At 42.1% G+C, this 25,051-nt stretch overlaps 1 protein-coding gene across 1 annotated transcript in view; it reads right to left on the bottom strand.

The window, feature by feature from the left end:
• Positions 1-25,051, bottom strand: part of COL11A1 (collagen type XI alpha 1 chain) — a 440,246-nt gene that overhangs the window by 146,177 nt on the left and 269,018 nt on the right. The window contains exons 8-18 of the mRNA XM_056844241.1: positions 22,742-22,795; positions 22,606-22,650; positions 21,292-21,345; positions 21,148-21,192; positions 20,667-20,720; positions 20,148-20,192; positions 12,195-12,248; positions 6,136-6,180; positions 5,325-5,378; positions 5,171-5,215; positions 761-814 (exon numbers count right to left, since the gene is read on the bottom strand). Coding sequence (XP_056700219.1) covers positions 761-814; positions 5,171-5,215; positions 5,325-5,378; positions 6,136-6,180; positions 12,195-12,248; positions 20,148-20,192; positions 20,667-20,720; positions 21,148-21,192; positions 21,292-21,345; positions 22,606-22,650; positions 22,742-22,795 — 549 coding nt within the window. The remainder of the gene's footprint in view (positions 1-760; positions 815-5,170; positions 5,216-5,324; positions 5,379-6,135; positions 6,181-12,194; positions 12,249-20,147; positions 20,193-20,666; positions 20,721-21,147; positions 21,193-21,291; positions 21,346-22,605; positions 22,651-22,741; positions 22,796-25,051) is intronic.

The following is a 25,051-nucleotide window of genomic DNA, read 5'->3' as shown; positions in this document are numbered from 1 at the left end:
TCTTGTCTACACCTGGTGACTTACTGGCAGAAAAGAGAGGCCCAGGCCGGTGTTGCCGGTGATGTCACTTCTGGAGTGCACTGGAAATGACATAGGGATGCCAGCCTCCAGGTGGGACCTGGGGATCCCCCGGAATTACAGATCATCTCCAGATTACAGACATCAGTTTCCCTGGAGAAAATGGATGTTTTAGAGGGTAGACTCTATGGCATTGTACCCCACTGAGGTCCCTGTCCTCCCCAGGCTCCATCTCCAAATGCCCATACATCCCCCCCATCCCTTGCAGGTGGCTCGGGGGACCTGGCAACCTTAAAGTAACATCATCACATCATCAGTGACATGGAGACACTCTGGTATTAGGTCATAAACTCTACTGTAGAAGTCCTTTTTTACCATCACATTTTTTGTCCAATACCAGAGCCACCTAGAAGTTATGATGTCACTTCTAGTGCACACCGGAGGCAACATCGCCATGTTGCCAGAGATACTAGCCTAGGCCTCCCTTTGCTGCTGGTAAGTCCCCTCACCAGCCAGCTAATTGTCAGTGGGGGGGAGGGGCCCCATGGCAGGAGATTCTCCACCCCCAAAGAGGGCCTGGTAACACTGCTGGTGACCTCAGTTACTGAGAAAGCCTGATTCCCTCTTCATACACCTGTTTATTCATTGTTGTAGCTTTGCTCTAGTTTCTTTTACTTGGCCTCACTGAAATATGATAGGATGCTGAGAACAGGCTTTTATGAATGTAGGTAAAAATACTTACTCTGTCACCCTTAAGTCCCATATCACCTTTAAACCCAGGAAAACCATCTTCACCCTGAGAGAGGGGGGAAAAAGAATGAAAATTACTGAAGTATCTGAGAAAATGCATTAGTATAATGCACGTACTGCTGTATGTCACAATAATTTACACTACTAAAGCTGGATCATAACATGCCATAAACTTTAATAGAGCAGTTACTCTATCAGAAAAACATATGGCTAGAGCTGAATTAAATTACTGTTAAGCTTTAAGAGGGAGAATGAATAACGAGAAAGATGCTTAAGGCAACATGCACATTCATTTCTTAATTTATCAATGGTCTCTCCATTACATTTTACATTAAATTTCTTCCTTACATATTCAGTTTTAATATTTTGGGCTTTAAAAAAAATCAAACATTTCATGTTCAATTGGGATGTAAACCTAAAAATAACAACAAAGGCAAATTAAAATATGTTCTGGATGGGGCTGCACTCTCCTTAAAGTAACAGGTTTGTCGCCTGGTGGCGCTCCTGGACGCCTACCGCTGGATAAGCAGGTGGCATCTGTGGCACAGTTCAGGTTGGTGGTACTGACTTTTAAAGACCTTATAGTTTGGGAACAATATACATGAGGGGCCACCTACTCCCTTTAGGGCCACTGTGGCCATCTTCCAAGGGGGCCTTCTGACATTAAGTGGGTGGCAACCTGGGAGACTCAGGCCTTCTCGGTTGTGGCACCAAAACTCTGGACCTGTCTCTCCAGGGAGACTCATCTGTCCCCTTATGTTTTCTTCTTTCACCAATGGGTGAAGCCTTCTTTGTTCCCTCCTTTCTCTCCAGTGTTTTTTTATGTTTTTGTATGTGGCACAGTCCAATCTCTGCTCACAACCTGAGTTTGATCCTGACAGAAGTCAGTTTCAGGTAGCCGGCTCAAGGTTGACTCAGCCTTCCATCCTTCCAGGGTTGGTTAAATGAGTACCCAGCTTGCTGTGGGTAAAGTGTAGATGACTGGAGAAGGCAACTGCAAACCATCCTGTAAACATAGTCTGCCTAGTAAATGTTGTGATGTGACATCCCCCCATGGGTCAGTAATGAGCTGGTGCTTGTACAGGGGGCTACCTTTACCTTTATGTATGTTATCTCTGGTTTTAATTGCTTTAATGATGTCCTTTTGTTGGCTTTAATGGTATTTATGATGTGATTTTATTATATCTGTTTTTAATTTATTAGCTGCCTGGGTGGCCCTTATGATGGCAGAAAGGCAGAGTAAACATTTTGTAAAATAAATAAAATAAAATAATATGAGTATGAAAGCACCAAATAAGAGGCTAAGAAATAATATCTCGTTCAAAACTCCCCAAGCTCATTCCAATCAAGGTCCAACCACTTCCAAAGTCCAAGCTTAGTTCACAATAAGCTCTCTGTATTTCCAGACCTCCCTGCTGCTGCTATCACATCTCTTTTCTTGTCCCCTAATCTTACCTGGTGAAAGGAGCAGGGATGGAGAGGGAAGGGGAATGGGTCTCCACTGAACTCTAGAATATTGCCATTTCAGCAGGAAATCAAAGAAATACAGTTCCCAGGGCTCCTTTTTAGAGACATCTGAAGCCTCTGGGGCTATATCCTGGAGTCTGGAATGTTACTGTTTATGGTCATGATAGCATCACAGGCATCAGGAAGTTTGCCCTTGGTTCCTGCTGCTGCCATGGAACATTTCAAAGTCTACTAGAGTCCATAGGTCAAGGCCTTCCAGATGTAACATTTTTATATTGGGGGGAAGGGGAAGTGGGGTAATTCAAGGACTTACAGGTGATAGCCCTTAGAACCCACAGCATTCCAGGGTGACAAGGCTGAACTTCAGAACTATGGATTTTTTTGGAAAATTATTAGTTTTACTTGAATGCAATGCAACTTAAACTGGGAGAGAGTAAAGAACGGTCTAATTAAGTGGATAAATCAATGGGAATGTTTATGAAATGAGGGAATCTCTCAGTGCCTGCCACATCAACTGTTTTTTGTCCGTTGGCTCTTTGCCAGCGTAATCAAACACTGCAAGGGCAGTTCACAGCTGATGGTGTTGTAGTATAATCTAATTATGAATCACCATTATTATAGTAAGTCATGCCTGAAACTCACGAATTTTTTTTGTCAATTGCTAGATAAGTTTTGATGATGGAGATCCAAGAGTTATGAAATGTTTGATGCATAGTCAAACCATAGGCAAATAAAATAATGCTAGGTCTTAGTTTTGAATTTTGCTGGAATTGCAAACTGCATTTTGATTACATGTGCAATCATCCATAAAATTAGGATTGATAAAGATAACCATATTCAGAAGACATCAAAATAACATCATGTAGCAAAACCTCACTTTTGTAAATATGCTCTCTATGTTTATGAGTGAACACTTGCGCTTTTAATTGATAGTGTCAAACTGAAGCTGTTACAACCATTTTGGATATGACCATAGTGTGGAGACGGGGTTCACAACTTGTGCCCCTATTTCTCTAGACAAGACAATAAGGGGTAGGCATGATGTGCAACTGAGTGGAGTTCCTTGCTCCTCACCATTCTCCCTTATCTGAAATGGATCTTTCACATCTCGCACAGAAGTAGGGTTGCCAGGTCGCAATTGCCTGCCAATCCATCAGCTGATTCAGGAGCGGGGATTGTTCGCATGCACCGCTGTGCCGACGCAATTACATCACTTCCGGTTTATACCTGGAAACACCACATCACGATGGGCTGCCTTACCAGGGTTTGAGTGGTAAAGTGGCCTGTTGTGGCACTTCCAGGTGTAAACTGGAAGTGACATAATTGCATCAGCACAGGTGCATGGGCGCATGATCCTGCCCCAAAAACTTCCCATCAGAGGAGAGGGGGGACCTGGCAACCCTACACAGAAGACAAGATCATACTTTGATTGACTTCAGGCAAGGCAGATAATTATGGGGAACTGGAAGCTTATGGCATTTCTACCTCCCATCCAACTACTTCCTGCCATAATCTAGAACAAGGGGTCTGCTGCAGTTTACTGGAACAGAATGACTACATTTAATACCACTATTCTATGTTCGTAAATTGAACTGATGAGAACGTTCTTAAGTGAGTCCTCCTGGCAACTAGAAATGATTAAAAATACACAGTTGCCCTCATGTTCTATACCACTGATGATCAACTGGAGTTACTTATCAAATTTTATCCTACTACCCTTTCATAAAATGGAAGCTAAAATGCAAGATTCCCTTTCCTTTTTTATCTTCACCAAACTCCATTTTATCTTCATAGCACAAAGGTACCATTTCATGATGGCTAAATGAAACCTGCATTTTTGAAAGCAATACAGTTATCAAAACCAATTGTGATGGAGGCAGAAGGAGGAGGCTCTTACCTCAGCCCCTGTTTATAGATGTTCTCAAAATTCTAGTTAGCAAGGGAATGGCCTCTTAACTGGAAGTGAGCTAATCCTTTTTTCACCTGCTGTCCTTTTTTAACCTGCTTCATACTGTATCAGGGAGCAGAAGCTTATTTAAATTGACCTGGTTAGAGTAGACTGGTAAGGTCCTCACTAAGGTAGCAAGCTTGGTATGGGTTGGCGGTGAAATGAGTTTTATCCCTACAGTTTTATCCCCGCAGGATGGCTGCCCCGGCCCTTCCCGGGCCCCCCCCACCACCACTTTTTCGGGCGGGAGGGGCCTTGGGCAGCCTCCTGCAGCCGCAGGATGGCTGCCCCGGCCCTTCCCGGCCCACCCCCGCCATTTTTTTCGGGCGGGAGGGGCCTTGGGCAGCCTCCTGCAGCCGCAGGATGGCTGCCCCGGCCCTTCCCGGCCCCCGCCGCCATTTTCCCCGGGCGGGAGCGGCCTGGGGCAGACTCCTGCAGCCGCAGGAAGGCTGCCCAGGCCCCCCCGGGCCGCGCCGCCGCCGGACCCTCGCCGCTGGAGAGCCTTTCAGGTAAGCCTGCGGGGGGGGGGGGGAAGGGGTTATAAGCCGACCCTCAGCTTATACGCGGGTGCCTAATTTTTCCCCATTTTTGGGGAGAAATTAGGCACCTCGGCTTATACGCGGGTCGGCTTATACGTGGGTATATACGGTATATTGGTATCTGAATGCCACCATTATTATTTTAGAACATTCCAATTATTCTTAACTAATACCAGATTATCAAATAATGGGGATAAGGTTTTGTTTTGAAGCCTAGCAATTACTAATAATTAAATATAATGATTGTAATTTTGGGCTGATTCCAGTTTTGTTTTTGTTTTTCATCAGAGAAGTAATGGTCAGATCTCATGAAGTATTTTATAGATTTCTTGTTTCTTTTATTAAAGTCACAGCTATTTAGACAGCACGTTGCTTGATTTTACAATTCCTGACCTTCTGTATAGAAATATAAACAGTGGATAAAAATTAAATGCAATTAAAGGATTACCTTTTCTCCTTTTCCACCCTTTAGACCACGAACACCATCCGCACCCTATTAGAAAACAGTGGTGATAACAAAGTTACCAGATTTTTAGGAGACATTTTCATAATAAAAGGATGACAAATTATCAGAAAAGAAGAAAACCATTCTACATACATACCTTCACACCACGAGGACCAGGATAACCAATTGGACCTTGAGGCCCCGGAGGCCCCTAGAAGATATTATATTGCTTTTAAATAATATGCATTTAAATGTCAGTTGTCAAACATTTATCTTCCAAGTTATTCCAAGTGACCAAACTCAAAACTCAGTCAAAACTCACTAAAAACTTACTCTGCTCCCTTTCTTAAGGGTATCACAAAATATGATGTTTCATATAGTTAGATTGCTTAATGTTGATATATTGATGAACACAACTGTCAAAGCTCTAAAAGCAGATTTGTTGGGTGAATGATGTTAATAGAATTAAAAACACCACACCACACTGACTTCTACTTCCATTCTCAGGAGATGGTAACTACAGCTTCACTTACTTGAGAAACTGTTTCATTTGTATGCATTCTTACACACAGATATTAAATTCTTACAGAAAAATCTGGCAAAAGGAAGTGAGGAAGTAAATGAGCAAGAGGGATGGGGGGTGCAAAGTAGTCACCAGAGAGTCAGGGATGCTTCACTTAAGGAAGGATGGGCGTGGCAAATGCTAAGCAGAGAGGAATCTCTAACTGCAATACTCATTCCTATCATCAATGGATATCTTCCTAGTTCTGAAATACTGTGTACTTACATGGTTAATATTTAATAGAGGAAGAAAATTAACTCTAGATTGGTCCTATGATTCAAATTCTTGGCACAGCTCTTCCATAGCCTTCATTTACGATGTGCCAGACATCCTTCTCCCACCAATGCTCCATTCCACATATATCAAGGTTATACACATCTTTGTGACACAAAAAGCGTAAACATACCAAGGCACCTTTCTCTCCAGACTGGCCTTCTTTGCCTGGGTGACCCTATTTACAAAACATAAAAAACACAGTTTTGTACAGCTCTATATAGATTTATGTGAGTTGCATGCAGTTCTACATATAAACAAAAGCAGGTTTATTCTAAGAAAAATACTTCCTATTTAAAAAACAGAAAAGAAATGACTGACAACAGAGTTAGCTACTTAAATTGGTTAAATAGTAATTCCATCTTCCCAAGGATCCCTGTCTTACAGTTCTTCCAGGGACGGCTAAAGACGTCTTATCAGAATTTTCAGCAATTCACCAAGCTACTATTTATTGGATTCTTCCACCAAGACAGCAGAAGTGGTTTGTAGAATAAATGTCAGAGGTCCTATATAATATTGATACAAAAGACTAACACAGTTCTGCAATTAGAATAAGTGTGTCCTTATCACTGAGCAGAATCAGTTAAAATATAAGGAAATATGGCCACTACTGAAAATGGGCATAAACTTGTGTAACAACAAGCTTTTCAGTTTCCCACTCAGCCCGTGTTACTACAAAAAATGCTAAGGCTAGAATAAGACATCTCAGCCACTGCCAAAAGCAGCTGTTCTGAGCCTTCTCCCCTTTTTCATAATGTAGTAAAAGAGTGCCAGAGTTTTAGCTCCTCCTTAGGGATGTGCATAGCAATATATCCGAACCAAAATATAAACCCGAAATTAACTGTTTCAGCAATATTCGGGTTTCAGGTTGACCGAATACCAAAAACTTGGGAATTTGTCTGAAGTTGAATAGGCGATTCCCAAAAAAGCCAAATAGATATTCGACTTTTCGGGTTTCGGTTATTCACTTTCTGCAGAATCTCCATTTTGTGACTCTTGTTGTGTTTAAAGGACAACTATCTCCTTTCTTCGTATTCCTGACCCCGGGCTGGTTTCCAGGGCAGCAGGAGGGAGCAGGCATCTTGGAGAGGCCGGGGCAGCAGGAGGAAGAAGGCATATTGGAGTGGCCAATAGGAAGGCTCACTAGAGCTTCCCATGTGCCAATGGGAGAATGCATTTTGCATTGCTGCAAAGGCAGCTGGTGCAATCTACCTGGATTGCAACAGAGGACAACCTAGAAGGAGGAGGAGGGAGGAGGGCCAGGAATTCTCAGTGGCCAATAGGAACCCAGGAAAGGAAGAACAGTGTTCTTTCACCAATCACAGAAGATGTTTTTGGCTGGAATTATTTTCAGACTTTTCTGTGCCTGGCCAAAGACTGTAAAAGCAAGTCTGGTTCCAAGACCAGAGAGTTTGGTAGCATAGCTTGGCTTTAGCTCCTGCTGCCTGATTCTTCTTCTGTGATCCTGGATCCTGGTGCCTCATCCTGACCTGCTGGATTACAACCTGCTGCTTTGGCTGGATTCCTTCCTGCCTGCTGCCTGGAGAAGACATCAGACTTTTAAACAAGTTGTTGTATTTGGGGCTTATTTTCTAAATTTTGCTAGAAGCCAGCAGGCCTTGGCCTGTTGGTTGGTGGGGAAAGAGGGGTTGCTAGTTTGAGGGGGTGATTTGATTATTTTGGGTGGGAGGCCCTGCTTCCATTTCTCCACTGCTTGCTGTTTCAAAGTTACATTGTTTGAATTTGGGGTTTTTCTCTGCTGCAGATCTTGCTGGTGTTTACCTGAAAAGAGGGGGTGATTTGATTGTTGGGGGAGTGCTTGCAGCCATTTCTCCACAGCTTGCTGTTTCAAAGTTGTACTGTTTGAATTTTGGGGTTTTCTCTGCTACAGATCTTGCTGGCTTTTACCTGAAAGGAGGGGGTGATTTGATTGTTTGGGGGGACACTGCTTTGTTGTTGTCATCATCATTCTCATTGTTGAATTAAAGAGGGTTTTTTTGGCAGTTTGATGTCTTCTTGTGTGAACTTTGCAATATTTTCCTATGGGGAATGGGGGCAACCCCTTTTGGCCCCCATAAAATTGGACCGCCTGACCCAATCTTCACCAAACTTTGGGGTTCATGCAAAGAGAGTTCCTTCAAGCCACCCTGAAAATTTGGGAACTTTACCTCCAAAAACACCCACACAGGGGCTTCAAAGTTTTTCCCCTACAGACTATATGGGCCCAATTTTTTTTCAGTAAACCCGGAAATAAGCTGAATACCAATATTTACTGGTATGGGTATTTGGCTTATTTTGGGTTTACCCAAAAACATCGGGCCCAATAAACATGAACCCGAAATTAACCTTTTTTTTTTCTTTCTCGCACAACTCTACTCCTCTCCACTGGTTGAAACTTGCAATGTGATGATGTCACATCATGCATTTTAGATAGATGTTGGTGAAGACACAGCAATGCAGTTTTTTTATGGCAGCTGTGCATCTTTCATAATATTTAGTTCTGCCCTAAGAAACACTTATGATTTCTACAGCATTTAGAAGAAACCTGCATCATCACATTTGATATGGAATTCTGTACAACATTTTTTAAAAGCTATGGAGAATCAATCAGGAGATTAATCACTTTGACAACATTAATTCTCTTCAGTGATTTTCCTTAGAATCGTGAATTGCTATTCATTTCTTGAAGCTGCTGTTTTGATTCAGGTCCAAATCACTTAAGAAAATAACACAAGAGCATATAAAACACTCAAGACTCTCCTAATTCAATACATTTTCACTGGAAGATATGAATTGATTATTTTTATCTGTCACCAAACATTAAGCTAAGCACACTATTAAGGTTATGACACAACAAAATGAGAGCAAATGGTAATGGAAATATTTTATAGCATGTAGAAATCAATAAGTAGAAGGAGGATTCCATTTGAGCACATGCAGCTGAAGTGAAAAATAAATCTTTAGTTCGGTTGTGTGTATAGCTATCCCCAAAGTATCATAATAGTTATTAGTTTTGTTCTTGTGACTTACAGTGCAATCCTAAACAGAGCTACACCCTTCTAAGCCCATTGCCTTCAGTGGTCATGAAAGGGTATAACTGCTTAAAACTGCACTGTAAGCTGTGAGCCTCAGAATCCCCTGATGTATCAGTTTATGTTTTCCATCCCTTTTACTCCCTCACTGTTAAGACATATGTTGGATTGTGCCTTTCGTCCACCAAATTGTCTGCATATGCACACTTCTTGTATGATCTCTAGTCTATTTTATTTCTGCTTGCAAAAATATAGTGTGTTTAGGATACAGTAATAATTCTCCTCAGGGAACCCTGGGAACCATATTTTGGTAAGTGGAGTAACTGATCAAAGCAGAATTCTCGAAACCATTTTGAAACCTAAATCCCCAGTATTCTTTGAGGGAAGCCATGGCAACTGACTTGGTATAAAACCCAAATTATTGAAGTGTTTTTGTTTTATCCTGTACACTTGTTCCTTTGCTTATCCTCCATTCTTTTTTTCCCCTTTTTTTGGCAGTCTGCTTTTATCTTGAGGACTGTTTTGTAAAGATCATTTTAAGCTTCTGACGGCCCACTCCTGAGCTGCCAGTGTGCTGGGACAGTGGGGAAGAGGCACAGCCATGTCTCCTCCTAACCCGTTTCCCGCACGCCGCCAGGACAAAAAAAGCCTTTAAAAGGCTTTTTTCATTTTCACTGGTGCTAAAAGCCCCCCCACGCCGGCGCCGCAAATCTCTGCCGTGGTCTGTGCCACGGGGAGACTGTGCCGGTGGAGGGGTGAGGCGCAGCTCCGCGGCGCTCAGGTGCCAACAGCAGCACTTCATCTGAGCACTGGCACAGCCGCTGCAGGTGCATGGCTCTGGTACATGGGTTTATGCCAGTGCCAAAGGGGGCATTAGTCAGCTCCTTGAGCCCTTTTGTTCCAGGATCGCCCCCTTCTGCAGGTGCCAACTTGCACCTGCAAAATTGGTAGCACAGCCTCATGAAACCCAAAGGAGCGGTTTCACAGGGATTTTTGAATAATAGCATTTTTGGCTTGTTGCACCTGGAAGCAGCTGCTCAGGAGGCAGCATGGCTGCGCTGTCCCTGAGCCCACTGCAAGCACCCTACTTTGTATTGCTCTGCCCCTAATCTAACCTGGATTTTACCAGAACATCTAATACAGGATTATATACTCCAAGCGGCAGCAGCTTCCCAGAGGACTTTCCCACCCCAAATGCCCAAGACTCTTTTAACTGGAGAATCTAGGAACTGAACCAGGGGGTTTGTACAAACAAGGGCTGTACTCTGTGACTGAGCAATGAACCCCTTCCTACTAAAGTGCCATACTCTCATAGAGGGAGGCACCCAGCAGGCTAGAGAAAGGGTCATATAGAAAGCCAATCAATCACTCAGTCATTTTCTGCACTGGAGTGTCATGATTGCAATTGATCCTGTGTGCCAGCACAGGCTGCCAAACCATGACGCTTCCAGGGAAAACTTTGATTTGACAAGTTGTCAAATCACTTTTGCAGGCAAGGGGAAGCATCAGCATCTGCTATAGTTCAACATCGTGATTAATCTAGACCAAGAGTAGCAATGAACACCCTCAAATATGTGATTACTATGTGTACACCTAGACACTTTAGTGACTGCTTCATCCATCTGAACAAGTGGGATATGTGTGGCCCAAGAAAGTATATGCCAGAAAGCATTTGTAAGGAATAAACATGCCAGAAGAGATGTTGTTATGATTAACTGCATTTAGTCACTCATAATTCCATTTCCTTAGTTTTGAGTGGCAGTTACTGGCACCAGAAAGTTACATAATTTTATCAGAGCAACCTAAGTAGATCTACTCATAATCAATGGGGCTTACTCCCAGAAAAGTATTCTTAGGATTGCACTGTAAATCCACCCAAAAGAATGCAAAAATTTTGTCGACAAGCATAAATCTGTGCTTTAACTGAAAAGACAGCTCTCTCTTAACATTTATTTTATATTCCTTTGAATTTGTACTAGAACGAGGAAGTTATATAATGAAATGATTTCTACTTTATCATCATTCCAATTTCTCACCTGTCATTTTGGACAAACTTAAGACTAGAAACATAGACAGAGTTCATAGAATCATAGAGCTGGAAGGGACCACAAGGGTCATCAAGTCCAACCGTCTGCTTAATGCAGGAATTTCACAACTACCTCCCCCACACACACCCAGTGACCCCCACTCCATGCCCAGAAGATGGCCAAGATGCCCTCCCTCTCATGAACTGCCTAAGGTCACATAATCAGCATTGCTGATGGATGGCCATCTAGTCTCTGCTTAAAAATCTCCAGGAAAGGAGCACTTACCACCTCACGAGGAAGACTGTTCCACTGAGGAACCACTCTGTTAGAAATTTCTTCCTAATGCCTAGATGGAAACTCTTTTGATTTAATTTCAACCCGTTGGTTCTGGTCCGTACTTCTGGGGCAACAGAAAACAACTCGGCACCATCCTCTATATGACAGCCCTTCAAGTACTTGAAGATGGTTATCATGTCCCCTCTCAGTCTTCTCCTCTTCAGGCTAAACATACCCAGCTCCTTCAACCTTTCCTCATAGGACTTGGTCTCCAGACCCCTCACCATCTTTGTTGCTTGCCTCTGGACACGTTCCAGCTTGTCTACATCTTTCTGAAATTGTGGTAACCAAAACTGAACACAATACTCTAGGTGAGGTCTTACCAGAACAGAGTAAAGAGATACCATCACTTCACGTGATCTGGACACTATTCTTCTGTTGATGCAGCCCAAGATTGCATTTGCCTTTTTCGCTACCGCATCACACTGCTGACTCATGTTCAGTGTTTGGTCTACTAAGACCCCAAGATCCTTTTCGCACACACTACTGCTAAGACAAGTCTCCCCCATCCTATAATTATGCATTTGACTTTTCTTACCTAAATGCAGAACTTTACATTTATCTCTATTGAAATGCATTCTATTGGTTTTAGCGCAATTCTCCAGCCGGTCAAGCTCATCCTGTATCCTGGCTCTGTCTTCTAACATATTTGCTTTAGTTCAACTAAAGGAACTGGATATCTTTTACGGTTTCTGCTTCCAGCGATCAGTGATGTACTTTCCTTGTTGAAATTCATGAGTGTGGAATTGCAAAGTGATTTAAAAATAATAAAAGTGGGAAAATCTTATATTACTTACAGGAGGTCCATCTGCACCAGGAAGTCCAGCAAGGCCTGACTTGCCCTGTGGTCCCTGAAGAGAGATAAAGGGACACTTTTGAGAAACCAATCAACGGATAAGGAATCACAAGCAGCAAATGTCAGGAGACAGAAGATTATTTATGAACAAAAAGAAAATGAAATCAGTATGAAAGTGAGAAAATGGTACTCCAAAAGGTAGGCCTAGCAAGCTCATCTCATAACTGAAAGTTCAGGATTCATTGTCTAGACTTGCCTTCAGTTCATAACCATTGGAGGAGTTGCTGATTTATAACAGCATGATTTTATTGCATGCACTTTTTATTTAATGTCGAATTTGTGCCACACCATTCTTGCTTGCTTAGGAATGTTAAATGAACTTCGGAAATTTGGGGGATGTCGACATATATATGTGAGGGTTAAGAATCTCAGATTTTTTTCTTTTTAATCAAAATTTATTTATCTACAGATAAGTGTACTAAGAAAACAATAACAACATAACTCCCCAAAAAATAAATCAAAGTTTACTAAATATAGTGACAATGCTTCTGTAACACAGGTTTCCAAACCAACTCAGTCTGCTTAGCATCTTTCCCATTCCGTAAATCAGTTAAATTTATCAGATAATAGTTCTCTAAACATTTTTGAGCCCATTCTTGGATTGATGGGGCTGTTTCTTGTTTCCAGTGTCTTGCAAGCCCAATTCTAGCCACTGTGACAAGATGCAACACTGTAGAGCATAAAGCTTTCAGAACGTTAGGGACATAGTTGAGCAAAAGAGCCTCGATTGACAAAGAGGAGTTTAATCCAAAGCCAGCTACCATTATATCTGAGCAAGCTTTCCAGTAGGTTTTTTTTTTTTTTTTGCTTGCGGGCAGGTCCATCACATGTGATGGAAACCTGCTTTTGGTGATTTACAATACCAACACATATCAGGTGAATTACCCTAGATTCTCGTTAATTTATGCAGGGTGAGATACCACTGACATAACATTTTAAGGAAATTTTCCTTAAAGATTAGAGCCAAATGTCATTATGGACTTCCAGACTATGCTGGAGATAATTTGGCCCAAATCTCTTTCCCATTGTATCTGAAAACTTTTTTTTTTATTTGCCACATCAACATTAAGAAAGGTGCTAACAATTTTTGTCAATAAATGAGAATGATCTCTTTTTGTGACTTTTTTAAAGCAGGCATGTATTTCCTCAATTTTCAGACATATGCTAGTAAATGAACACAATCATATTTAGGCAATTGCCAGCAGTCACCAGAATCTCTTCTTTTCTTTTGGGGTTGCAAACATTCACTTGTGTGTATTGACACTCACTAAATTTCAGACATTCATTGTGACACATTTCATCAAAATGACTAACATTTAGCTATAGTACCCACACATTAAAAAATCCACAAAAATCATGAAACAACAAAACAACAAAACTGTTGAGTAGTCATACAAAAGATGCCAATAAGTGAAAGCTAGTTGTTTAATTAGTTTCTGAAAGATGTACAAGTGAATTCAAAAGATCTCTTTGCAGAAGACATTCCCTAACAAAAAATGAATGTGTTTTCCAACCCTATAGATCTAACACCAGGAAGAACTCAGTTATGGGGAGGGCAGTTATGGAGAAGATCATAATCCTCATCATCAATCCTCCTACAATTTGTTGGGATGGCCACAAAAGGTACGCAAAAGTGAGTGGTAAAGTGAGGCCAACTGCTGATCTATTTTGCTAGAATCATCCACATGGCCAATACTCAATAGACTACCCTCATTTTGAATTGACTTATTTGCCCATGGTGACAAATGCACATGTTGCCAAATTCAACTGGCCATATAGCAATATGTGATCTCTGGTGGCCGAGAGCTCTCAAACATAGACAAGGTATAAGAAAAACTATGGTGAAACACTAGCGAGGAGGAGAAGGAATAATTAAGAATGGCTGAAAGCAGTTATGAAAGGTATGATTATGGGCTTTGGAGTGACTTGTTGGTTGTCTAAAATTCTGTTTCGGTGTTTCCCCTCCTCCAAAAGTTTCATGGGCCCCCACTTGTCTATATACTAATAGCAAAGTCGGCCAAATCTGAGGATTCTTAAATCTGGTGACTGAAGCTGTGAACAGGCAAGACAGATTTTTCTACCAACTTGAAAATGGTGCCAAATTTGCAGAAAAATATGAAATCTAAACAAAAATATAATGGGGTTTTAAAAAACTCCAAAATGATAAAAAGTGCCTGAACTTTAACGAAGAGATTCCCTCAGTGGCCACTGCTAGGCAACCAAAGCATTCCAAGGTTTGGTTTCTGTGAGTAAAAGGCAGGGGGAGGGTTCTTTTCAATGTTGTTTTAGCCTTTGAGGGAGAACTCATCGGAGTCATGTCTGATAGCTACAACTGGGTGTCTTGATACCGCCTGAGCTGCATGACTCACCTAGATCTGGCTGACTGCTACTCTTCAACAGCAGTCATCATATGAAAGCCAGTGTGGTATATCAGAGCTTCAGAGTAGGGACTGGAAGACCCAGATTCAGAACACCAGTCTGCCAGGGAAGCTCACTAGATGATGTTGGGTGAGTCACATATTTTCAACCTAACCTACCTCACAGGGTTGTTGTGGGATAAAAAGGAGGAGAGGAGAATGATGTAAGCTGATTTGCTTCCCACTATGCAGAAAGGTGGGTATAAATGAGGTAAATAAATAATAAATATAAATATGGCCGAAGATGGGAGACAGATAAAAAGTAGGTAATGGAGTTGATTACTCCCCTGCTATCTCAGTTTGTACACTCTTACAACTCTGAGGCCTCTTTGGCAGAATATCTTCTGGAAGATAGGGCGACTTTTATCTCACACTCCGTAGCAAAATTCTGCTCTTATGTCTGTTGGAAACGGAAAGCACTAATGATGAACAAAGAACTTATGGATAAATCTTCACACTAGTAAGCATGGATGAGATGATGTAAGTGTATGGTTTTACCAAAGGATGTATATTTTATATTTTATGCTGGCCCTTGGCAGTAATAAAGATGATGATGATGGTCATGGAGTTGCCAGGAGGAGGAAAAGGGAAATAATGTGGGAAGCAGGGGAAAGTGATGTCCCCCCTCCACAAATCCTTAAGGGTTCACTACCATGACACCACATAACAGTGTCATAGTTTTCCTACACTGAGACTGCCGGTGGGAGGGAAACCAGAGGGACAGATAAAGGTAGGTTGGCTATTTGGTGGGAAGAAGAAAAGGAAACAGGAATAGGGGAGAAGCAATTGGGGATTTCAGGGAATGAAATAGTGGGGGAAACAGTGGGAGAGGGGAAAATGAGACCCCCCACAAGTCCTTGCAGGTTCCCACTTGTATATTCTAACAGTGAACTTGGCCGAATCTGAGGTTACTTAAATATTTAAAATGGCCCAGGTTTGCAGAAAAATGTGAAAGCTAAAAAACCAACACCCAAATATGTTTAAACAAACAAAATAAAATGATAAACAGAGCAGCTGTGGCTTTAAGCAAAGGAATCCCTAAGTGGCCACTGCTAGGCAACCACATAATTCTGGGCTTGGTTCTGTCAGTAAAAGGCAGAAGGAGGGGCAGGGCCATTCCAGGCCTATTTTGGCCTTTCAGGGAGGACTCATTGGGACCAGGCCTGGCTAGGGTTGCCAGTTCCAGATTGGGAAATTTTGTGGTGGAGTCTGAGGAGGGCAGGATTTGGGGAGGGGAGGGGCCTCAGCCTAATATAATGCCATAGAGTCCACCCTTCAAAGCAGTCATTTTCTCCCGAGGGACAGATCTCAATTGTCTGGAGTTCAGCTGTAATTCTGGGAGATCTCCAACCAGTAGGTGACTTAATACCACCTGACCTTCATGATTCAAATAGGTCTAGCTGCTTGCTAGTGTCCAACAGCAGCCGTCTCATGAAATCCAGTGTGGTGTAGCAGATCTTAAGAGTAGGATCTGGGAGACCCAGCTTTGAATTCCCATCTTGCTGTGAAAGCTCATTGGGTAATTTTGGGCCAGTCACATACTTTCAGCACAACCCACCTCACAGGGTTGTTTGTGCAGTTAAAAAGGAGGAGAAAGATGGGTATTAATCAGGGGTGTCTAATTCATTTTTTACGAGGGCCGGATATGACATAGACGTCATTTGGTCAGGCCGAGCCATGCCTCCGTAGCCCAGATCGGGACTGGGAGGGGTGGCTGCCTTGGGTGGCACACGGACCAGATAAGAGTCCTCAAGGGGCCAGATCCAGCCCATGGGCCACATGTTTGACACGCATGGTATAAATGTAGTAAATAAATAATAAATATATCTAAAGATAGGAGGCAAATAAAATGAACTTCTGAATCATCCCTGCACATGACAGAGTACCCAGCTTGCTGGGGGTAAAGGGGAGATGACTGGGGAAGGCACTGGCAAACCACCCCGTAAAAAAAGTCTGCCTAGGAAACATCAGGATATGACGTCACCCCATGGGTCAGGAATGACCCAGTGCTTGCACAGGGGGCCTTTACCTTTACCTTTTAATGTGAGGCTATAGGGTGTAGCTGGAAGCACACAGCAACCATATAAATCTTTGTTTGTTCATCCACATGAGAGTGACTAGTAACTCTGTGCCAGTGTAAGTAACCTCATGCATATACAGATTGACCGTTGGGACTGTATGCATTTAAAATCACACATGATTCCCCGTCTGTAAAAATCTCTCCGTCTGTATTCTCGCTGTCTGTATTGAGAGCCAGCGAAGTGTAATGATTAAGAGTGGTGGACTCTAATCTGGAGAACCAGATTTGATTCCTCACTCCTCCACACGAGTTGTGGACTCTAATCTGGTGGACCGGGTTTGCTTCCCCACTCCTACATATGAAGCCTGCTGGGTGACCTTGGGCTTGTCACAGTTCTCTCAGAACTCTCGCAGCCCCAAAGACTTCACAAGGTGTCTGTTGTTTCCTGCCTAGCAACCTAAATTTGGATTCCAAGACCTCCGGACTACATTTTCCCACGTCTTTGGTGCCAACATGCACCACAACCACTGGCTCCTCCCCAGCACTATCTACCAGACTACCTATATGAAGGGTAACGTCCGCAACCTTCGCACCAGGCAGGCAAGTCACCATGCGGTCCATGCACCTGCCAGAAACCCAGCTATCTACATTCCTAAGGATTGAACCCTCCCACTACAAGAAGCCCCCCTCCCCTCTGAGGCATATCCTCGGTACGAGAGGATATCTGTTCATCCACCAAGGAAGAGGTCCCTTCTAAGGTACCACATCCCCTTGCCTCAGTGAGATAGCCTCCTTCCCCAAGGGCTCCATCAACTGTGACTGGCAGGTTGCCGTCACCTTGGGACTGGGATGTGACTATTTCATCCCCAGAGTCTTTAGTTACCTCTCTCTCTCTCTGCCTGCCTCAGCTCATCCAGTTGAGCTACCTTGGTCTCAAGGAAGTGAACTTGCTTCCTGAGAGCCAGGAGCTCCCTGCACCGAGCACACACCCACGACTTCTGTCCAGCAGGCAGATAATCATACATGTGACACTCTATGCAGCACACTGGATAGCCCCCTGACCCCTGCTGGCTTTCTACCTTCATAACTGGTATTTAATTAATTAATTAATATATTATTCTTTGGTGTTGTAACCCTACCCTTTACTCTCTTGCACTCTTCCTATACCAAATAAGAACTGAGTGCTAAAGTTCCTTGCCCTGCAGTTATCTGCTGCTAATTCACATAGATATTCAGGTTGCTCAGTACTCCAACTGGATGGAGAGAATTACTCTGCCAAGATAACAAGATTTTATACTCACCCCACAGATCCCCAGTCACGATCCACAGGCTAAGAGTCACAGGGCAAGAGCCCTTGTGCTCTCGCCCTTCGGCTCGCGCCTCTGGCCTTGCAATTTAAATGCTCACAGCCCCCACCTCTCACACACAAGCTCCAATCACAACAACTCCACTTAACAAGGTAACAATCAAGCTTTCAGGCAGCAATCAACCTTAATCACCCACTGGCACAACAATCACAACCCTCTCCCAGCAAACCTCAATTAAATTCTCATTTAGTTAGGCTTCCCAGCGTTTTAAGAAAGGCAATGTTTAAACTCACCCCTGCCTGTAGTCCCCAGCTCAGCTCAGCTGAATCAAAATGCAGATGACAAGAGATACATTTTCCTACCTCATATTCTACTACTTCTCCTTACAAGATTTACCAGCTGCATTCATTACAAAAGTCTCCCAGCTCTCGCGTGTCTTTTCCCCTCCTGAATCATGTTCATTTTGAGAGAGTGTGTAGCAGAATGACCAAGACTGGAACTTCAAGTTATGGCTATCAAAGCCATAGCAACAGCAACATGTATGGGGCTCCCTCTTTTTTCTTTTGTAAAATTTAAGCAAGGAGGTGATGCCATCATGCTGTAAGTTTCTATATGTTACTCTAATTCATTAACTGAGGGAATATGGGGAAATGACCCTTTCCACAAATGAACTGGTAGGATATTGGCCAGTATTTAATGTGTAAAGTGTCCCTCATGCATGAAACTGTGAATTCAAGATAAGAGGGCCAGAAGCCCTTTCTGGATCTCTGAGTCTCTGACAGCTACAGTTTATATTTTTCTATTTATATTATTTAGGTATTTATACCCTGCTTTTTGCCCCAATGGAGTCCCAAAGCAGCTTTCAACAGTATTCTCCTCTCCAGCGTGGTGTAGTGGTTAACAGCAGTGGTTTGGAGCGGTGGAGTCTGATCTGGAGAACCGGGTTTGATTCCCCACTCCTCCACAAGAAGCCAGCTGGGTGACCTTGGGCTAGTCACAGCTGTCTCAGCCCCACCTACCTCACAGGGTGTCTGTTGTGGGGAGGGGAAGGGAAGGTGATTGTAAGCCGGCTTGATTCTTCCTTAAATGGTAAGAGAAAGTCGGCATATAATAACCAACTCTTCTCCTCCTCCTCCATTTTACCTTCACAGCAACAACCCAAGGTCACCCAGTGAGCTTTCATAACAGAGGGGTGATTCTGACCTGGGCCTCCAATAGTCTTAACAATCTAACTACTACACCATGCACCATTTTGGTCCAAGAATTAAACTAAAATAATATATCCTTTTAACACAGGTTGAGTACAATGTGCCGGTACTTAGCTACGTTCAGTAAAGCCCCCAGCTGTCAGGGGACCCCACCCCCCAGATACTGGTGAGTCCTTCCCTACCTCTCCCCAGTTGTCATGCTATAATGGTGAGTACTGGCACACAAAAAACTCGGAGTATAACTGTCTCCAAATGAATATTGTGGACACGTTTATTTGAGTTCAGTGGATTCTTAGGGCCACAGAAACTATAATGTACACACAAAGCTTCCCCGCCTGCAAGGACTCCCTGATAAATTTGGGGCAGTAAACCTTTGTACACATTCCTTTATCCACAGTCAGGTTTCTCAGAAAAATCACAGGCAAGAGATCAAGAGGATGTCAATTTTCTTTGTCTGAGTATCTGACATTCAGAGGTATGCTGCCCCAGAACACAGAGATTTCATTTAGCTTCTGTGGCTAAGATCCACCAATAGGCCTTATCCTCCAAGATGTTGTCTAAGTAAATGGCTCAGAAGGACTTAATGCCACGATACTGGGAAGCTCATTGAGAGTGGGCCTGGTTAGTTCCTGGTTGTGAAACTACTGCAAGTCTTATGAGATGAGCTGTCAACACAAAGAGCAGGCTATATGTGTATTTAATTAGGTGCTTTTTCGATTTTGTGAAAACTTGCAGATAAGTGTATCAAGAGGATTAAGTGCCGCTACCAATTATGTCACTTTTATGTGAAAGTCAAACTGGAAAAGCCCATTGGTATTTACAAATGAGTTGTATGGTCTTAGGGACAGAGTAGTTACCACTGAGACAACTTGCAGTGCACACACACATACCGAAGACTGTTACTCAGATTCACTGTTTTCTCGGTAATGGAATATGACTTACTTTTTCACCAGGAACTCCAATTGGACCTTGTGGACCTGGAAGCCCCTGTTAAGAAAAACCCAGAGTGTGAGACCTCAAAGACAACAATAAACATATATCTCCCTGTTTAAATGTTGCACTGGGTTGTTTGAAAAAGTCCCCAGGGGGAGAAAAAAAAACCTCAGAGAGATCAGGAGATTTGTGTGACTTTTTCTGAGGGCTACTTTGCTGGCTGTGAATATGTAACACAATCCAATTCAGAACCCTCCTACAGGTGTGGCTGTTCTTGCAGGCATTCAGGGAGCTCTGAATGAGTCATTTTTCTCTCTGAAGGAAGAGGGGAGGAGGCCGCTGCAAACTTGCTGAAAAAGTTCTCTTCCACTTGCACTGGGAATATTTCCAGGATAATTTGTAAAAGACTACTACCAAAAATAAACTCAGCTGGGGAATGAGGAGCTCACACCAACACAATTCTTGCTCTACATCCCCAAGACACCTTAAACGAAAAAGGTCACAATGTATAGACTGATAAACACATACTTGTGGACCTGGGATCCCTTGTTGGCCGGGAGGTCCTGGTTCCCCTTGAGGGCCCTGTTGTGCAAGAAATATACAGAGACAGTATTAGTTTTTGTCAAACACATATATCTTTACTGTCAATAAAACGCACACACACACACACACCACCACCACACACTGAAAAACTTTTTTCAAGTTCAGCATGTTTCCTAATTTGCAATTTGGTGTGATTCCCCCCCCCCGCTTGATTAAACTGACAAGTCACAACCACATCCCTGAGAGGCCAATAATTCTCTGTCCTCACCAATGCCTAGGGCAAACCACAGATGCCCCAATTACAGGATAAAATGGCCATTTTTTAAGGCTACTGGATGTCAGCATTATGTACCATGCAAATATTTTACTTCAGAAGCATACTACAATTAGATTTAAGACATTACAGACATTTCATAATTTATTTCCAAAGATCCTTTGAAATGATCCTACTGAAATTCCAACATACCAAGTTTCCTTTGGGACCCTGTGGGCCATCAACACCTGCAATTCCCTATGCAGAAGGACAAAACAAAACAAAAATAGTTGTTACAGTCACATCTGTGAAAAAAATCAAAATGTAAGATAAGGCATTTCTTTACGAAATACATACAGGTTGTCCTGGGGGGCCGGGTGACCCTCTTGGGCCCAGTAATCCTCGCTGACCCTAATTTTAAAAATAAATAAATAAATAACTAGGTCTTTAGTTTACAAAGCATGTGAGGAAAAGAGATAGTAGGCAGAAAACTGCAGGACGTCTAAGCAACAATGGCCCATATGCAGTGTGGTTCCTTTATGTATTCTTCCCCCTCCAGAAAAATGGGGTGATAAGAAAACTTTACCATACCATACCTAAACATAGTTATTTATATGAATAAGACTACAGCCCTCTTGTGGTCATTCCAAGGAAGAGTTAACTCAACCCCACTTGTTTACTAGGAAAGTCCCATGAACAGCAGTTCCTGCATATCCTTGAAACAATGGAAATGAGCTTATAAAAATAGAATTGTACTTCCACTGATGGTTCCATACAATTTTCTGATAGTTCCATACAATTTTCAATCAAGAACTGAATAAAGAAGTGATAAATCACTGCAAGGTATATATATTATATATTTAGGATAATGCGGAGTAAAATTCTCACTGGCTTCAATAGTTTTTAAAAATCTTTGTGCATACGAAGGGCAAGTTCACACAGGCCCAAAACACATAGAATGTACACAGTATACTGTTGTCTTCTATCTATACCCTATATAGAACTTGGGTAACTGTGCTCCTATGCACATACATATAAGCACAAGGATGATCAGTAATCCATCCATTATTTTTAAAAGTGTAAAGATCATGGAAGTGAGGTGTACATGAGTACAAATATACACGTATAGGCACCTGCATAATACAACATATGTGACAGATGGCACATACAAACCTAAGATTCATTCCTGCAACTCGTTCAAATACACAATGGAACTGAATGAACCAATTCAAAGAATTTCAATTTGTAGAATTACATCACAAATTAGGAATGGCAGGATTATTGGGCCATAAATTATTTCAAACTATGTATCTTTAAGTTGCTCCCAAGATAAATTCTGAAAACACTGGAAGGTCTTAACATCTGTGTGTGCTCATGAGTAAAAGACTGAAAATTCCAAAAGCTGAAAAAGAAGAATGTTCTGTTGATGCACTTCAATGATCAAACATAGTGGCTAGTAGCACTTCTCGGGGGGAAAAGCATCCCAAGTCAGATATGTGGGACAAATTTGTCCCTAAGGCATCATTTAATTCAGAAATTATTCTCCAAAGCTGAGAGTAACGTTGCAGGGACAAATGAATTTACAATACAGCTTTCATTTGCATAAGTGTACAGCATGAAATAAAATCAAGACACACTGTGAATAATGAACAATAAGGAAGCTTTACTTACAGCTTCACCTGGGAGGCCTCTTGGTCCAACCTCTCCGTCTTCTCCCTGTTGATATGAAATTGAATCAAAGGGTTAATATGTACATAAGCACCTTTAGATCATACTGAATGTTAAAAGGTAAACCCTATCAACATACTCTCATTCCATCTTCACCAGGAGCACCAGGAGATCCTTGTGGTCCTCGATCTCCCTAGAGATGAGAAAAACCATGTCACATCCATGCTTTCATAGGAAGGATTGTGATGGTGCATCAGCATATCTAAAATGGGGAAGAGGAATCTAGGCAAGCACTTCAATTTCCTGCTGACATGTCATAACACATCTGGACTCAAACAGACACAAATCTCAGAGCTCTCTATCATTCTTTGTGTGTGTGTTAAGTGCCGTCAAGTCACTTCCGACTCATGGTGACCCTATGAATGAAAGTCCTCCAAAACGTCCTCCTATCTTTGACAGCCTTGTTCAGATCTTGCAAACTGAGGGCTCTGGCTTCCTTTATTGAGTCCTTTATTGAGTCCATCCATCTTCCATAGAGGACTGGATTTAAAGTCTTTGGCAACCATTCAAAACAAGAGTAAGGCTTACTTAAGGCCTTTGAAATCAGCAGGCTTAGGTATGCTGAACTGTGTGTTAGATTGTGGGTCATGTTTAAAATACTGCATAATTATGCCTGCATATTCTTGCTGGCACTCTTCATGGGATGCCAGAAATATAGGTGGCATTGTGGGTCAGTTGGAAAAATAGTCTGGCATCTTTCCTGGCATTTTAAATGGATACTTCTCTCTCACACTCACATACGTTCATAATTTGGTAACTAACATAAAAAGATAGCTTGCATATGTGAATCACATATATAAACTCCAAATATAGAAGTATCTCACTCAGCATCACCAAATGCAATGCTTTTAACAGAATCAGTTCATGCATCCATCTGCCAGTCATTAAAAGAGAAGTATGGAAGGGATGAGAAATTGTGGTGCGTATGGCTGTGTGAATGGGCCCTTTAAGGGAACTATGTCAGACATGTTTTCTAGACTGCACAAGGCTCTGCGATAACTCCAGTGAAGAAGGCTTTTGTTTCTCTATGGTTTGAAAAAAGAGAGACTTTTGCTTTAAAGAAATAAATGTTCAGATTTTTGTCACCCAAATACATTTCAAATTTGAATGTGGAAATTTGCTTTTCAAAAAACAAATCTTATTATCCAGAACTTCAGATTCAAAATTTGACATTTAGATACCACATTCTACATTAATTTTTAGTTTTCAGTGTTTATTTTTGGGATGTGTATGTATGTATTCGTGTAACAAAAGTTTCAGCCCTAGCAAGGAAAGTTTTGAAAATCATTAGATGTACCTGAACTTAAATATACAGGAAGCATGCCTCTAGAAGTTTGTTGAGCCTGCCATTCACCTAGGGTGGGCAGATGGCATAAAGAAGACCATAGAGAGAAGGGAGAAATGAAATGACCAATGTGTGGTAACAACTACACTCTTGGTACTTCTCATTTGTGTTATGATTGGCTGAGCAACTTCTATAAGAAACCCCATCCTGTTGATAGGATGAAAAAGGGAAGAATTACACAAATTCTAACAACCATCATAGACTGTTCAATTAGTTGCTTTGTTTCCTATGGTAAGCCACAGTTAAAATTATGCTATGATATAGTAGAAGCCATCCATTCAGTTAGAATGACCATGAAATCTGAAGATCATGAAATCCTGCAAATGCAAATGGAACAATGTTTGTCACCCATGAAATAACCAAGGTTCCCTTGCTCTTAAATGACATTTAGTTTGAGGAACCATTTGCATCGTGATTAGTTCAGCATAAGTGACTTTTCTCTCACTGTGGGATACAGGCTGGGAATGGCAAAAAGAAACTAATAGAGCGAACCAATCTGAGGTGGCATTTGCAAATTGCTAGGCTACTATCACTCTATCTAATAGTGAACTTGCTTGCTACTGGGCAGATTACAAAAGCAGCAAAACCTGGCCACTTACAGACTAGGTAGGGTTCTCTACCTACTTGAAGATTTGCAAAATATGCAAGATATGTAGTTGTGAATTTCCTGCATTGTGCAGGGGGTTGGACTAGATGACCCTGGTGGTCTCTTCCAACTCTATGAATATTCTATGATTCTAACAAAAGAATGAACTTAACCCATCTGCCTACAACAGTCTGATAAGGACTTCAAATATGGAATGCTGAGAATGGCTAAGCATAGGTCAACCGAGAAAAGGAAGGGAGAAGATATTAGACTGTTCATGCCCCAAGTGCTCATTAATGTTTGAAGGGGGAGAACTAGAGAACAGATAAATTTGAGGCATGGTGTTGAACTGTCCCTTCCTTTTTATGATATTTCACAGGCTCCAAGCCTACCACTATAATAGCCAAGTGTCTATCTCAAGTTTTGATCATGAAAGCAGCAAATATGGGCCGTCCACA

The sequence above is a fragment of the Euleptes europaea genome, chromosome 2 (genome assembly GCF_029931775.1).
Source record: "Euleptes europaea isolate rEulEur1 chromosome 2, rEulEur1.hap1, whole genome shotgun sequence".
Taxonomy (NCBI): Eukaryota; Metazoa; Chordata; class Lepidosauria; order Squamata; family Sphaerodactylidae; genus Euleptes; species Euleptes europaea.
The sequence above is the reverse complement of the archived record's forward strand: the minus strand, read 5'-3'. Positions and strand labels throughout refer to the sequence as shown.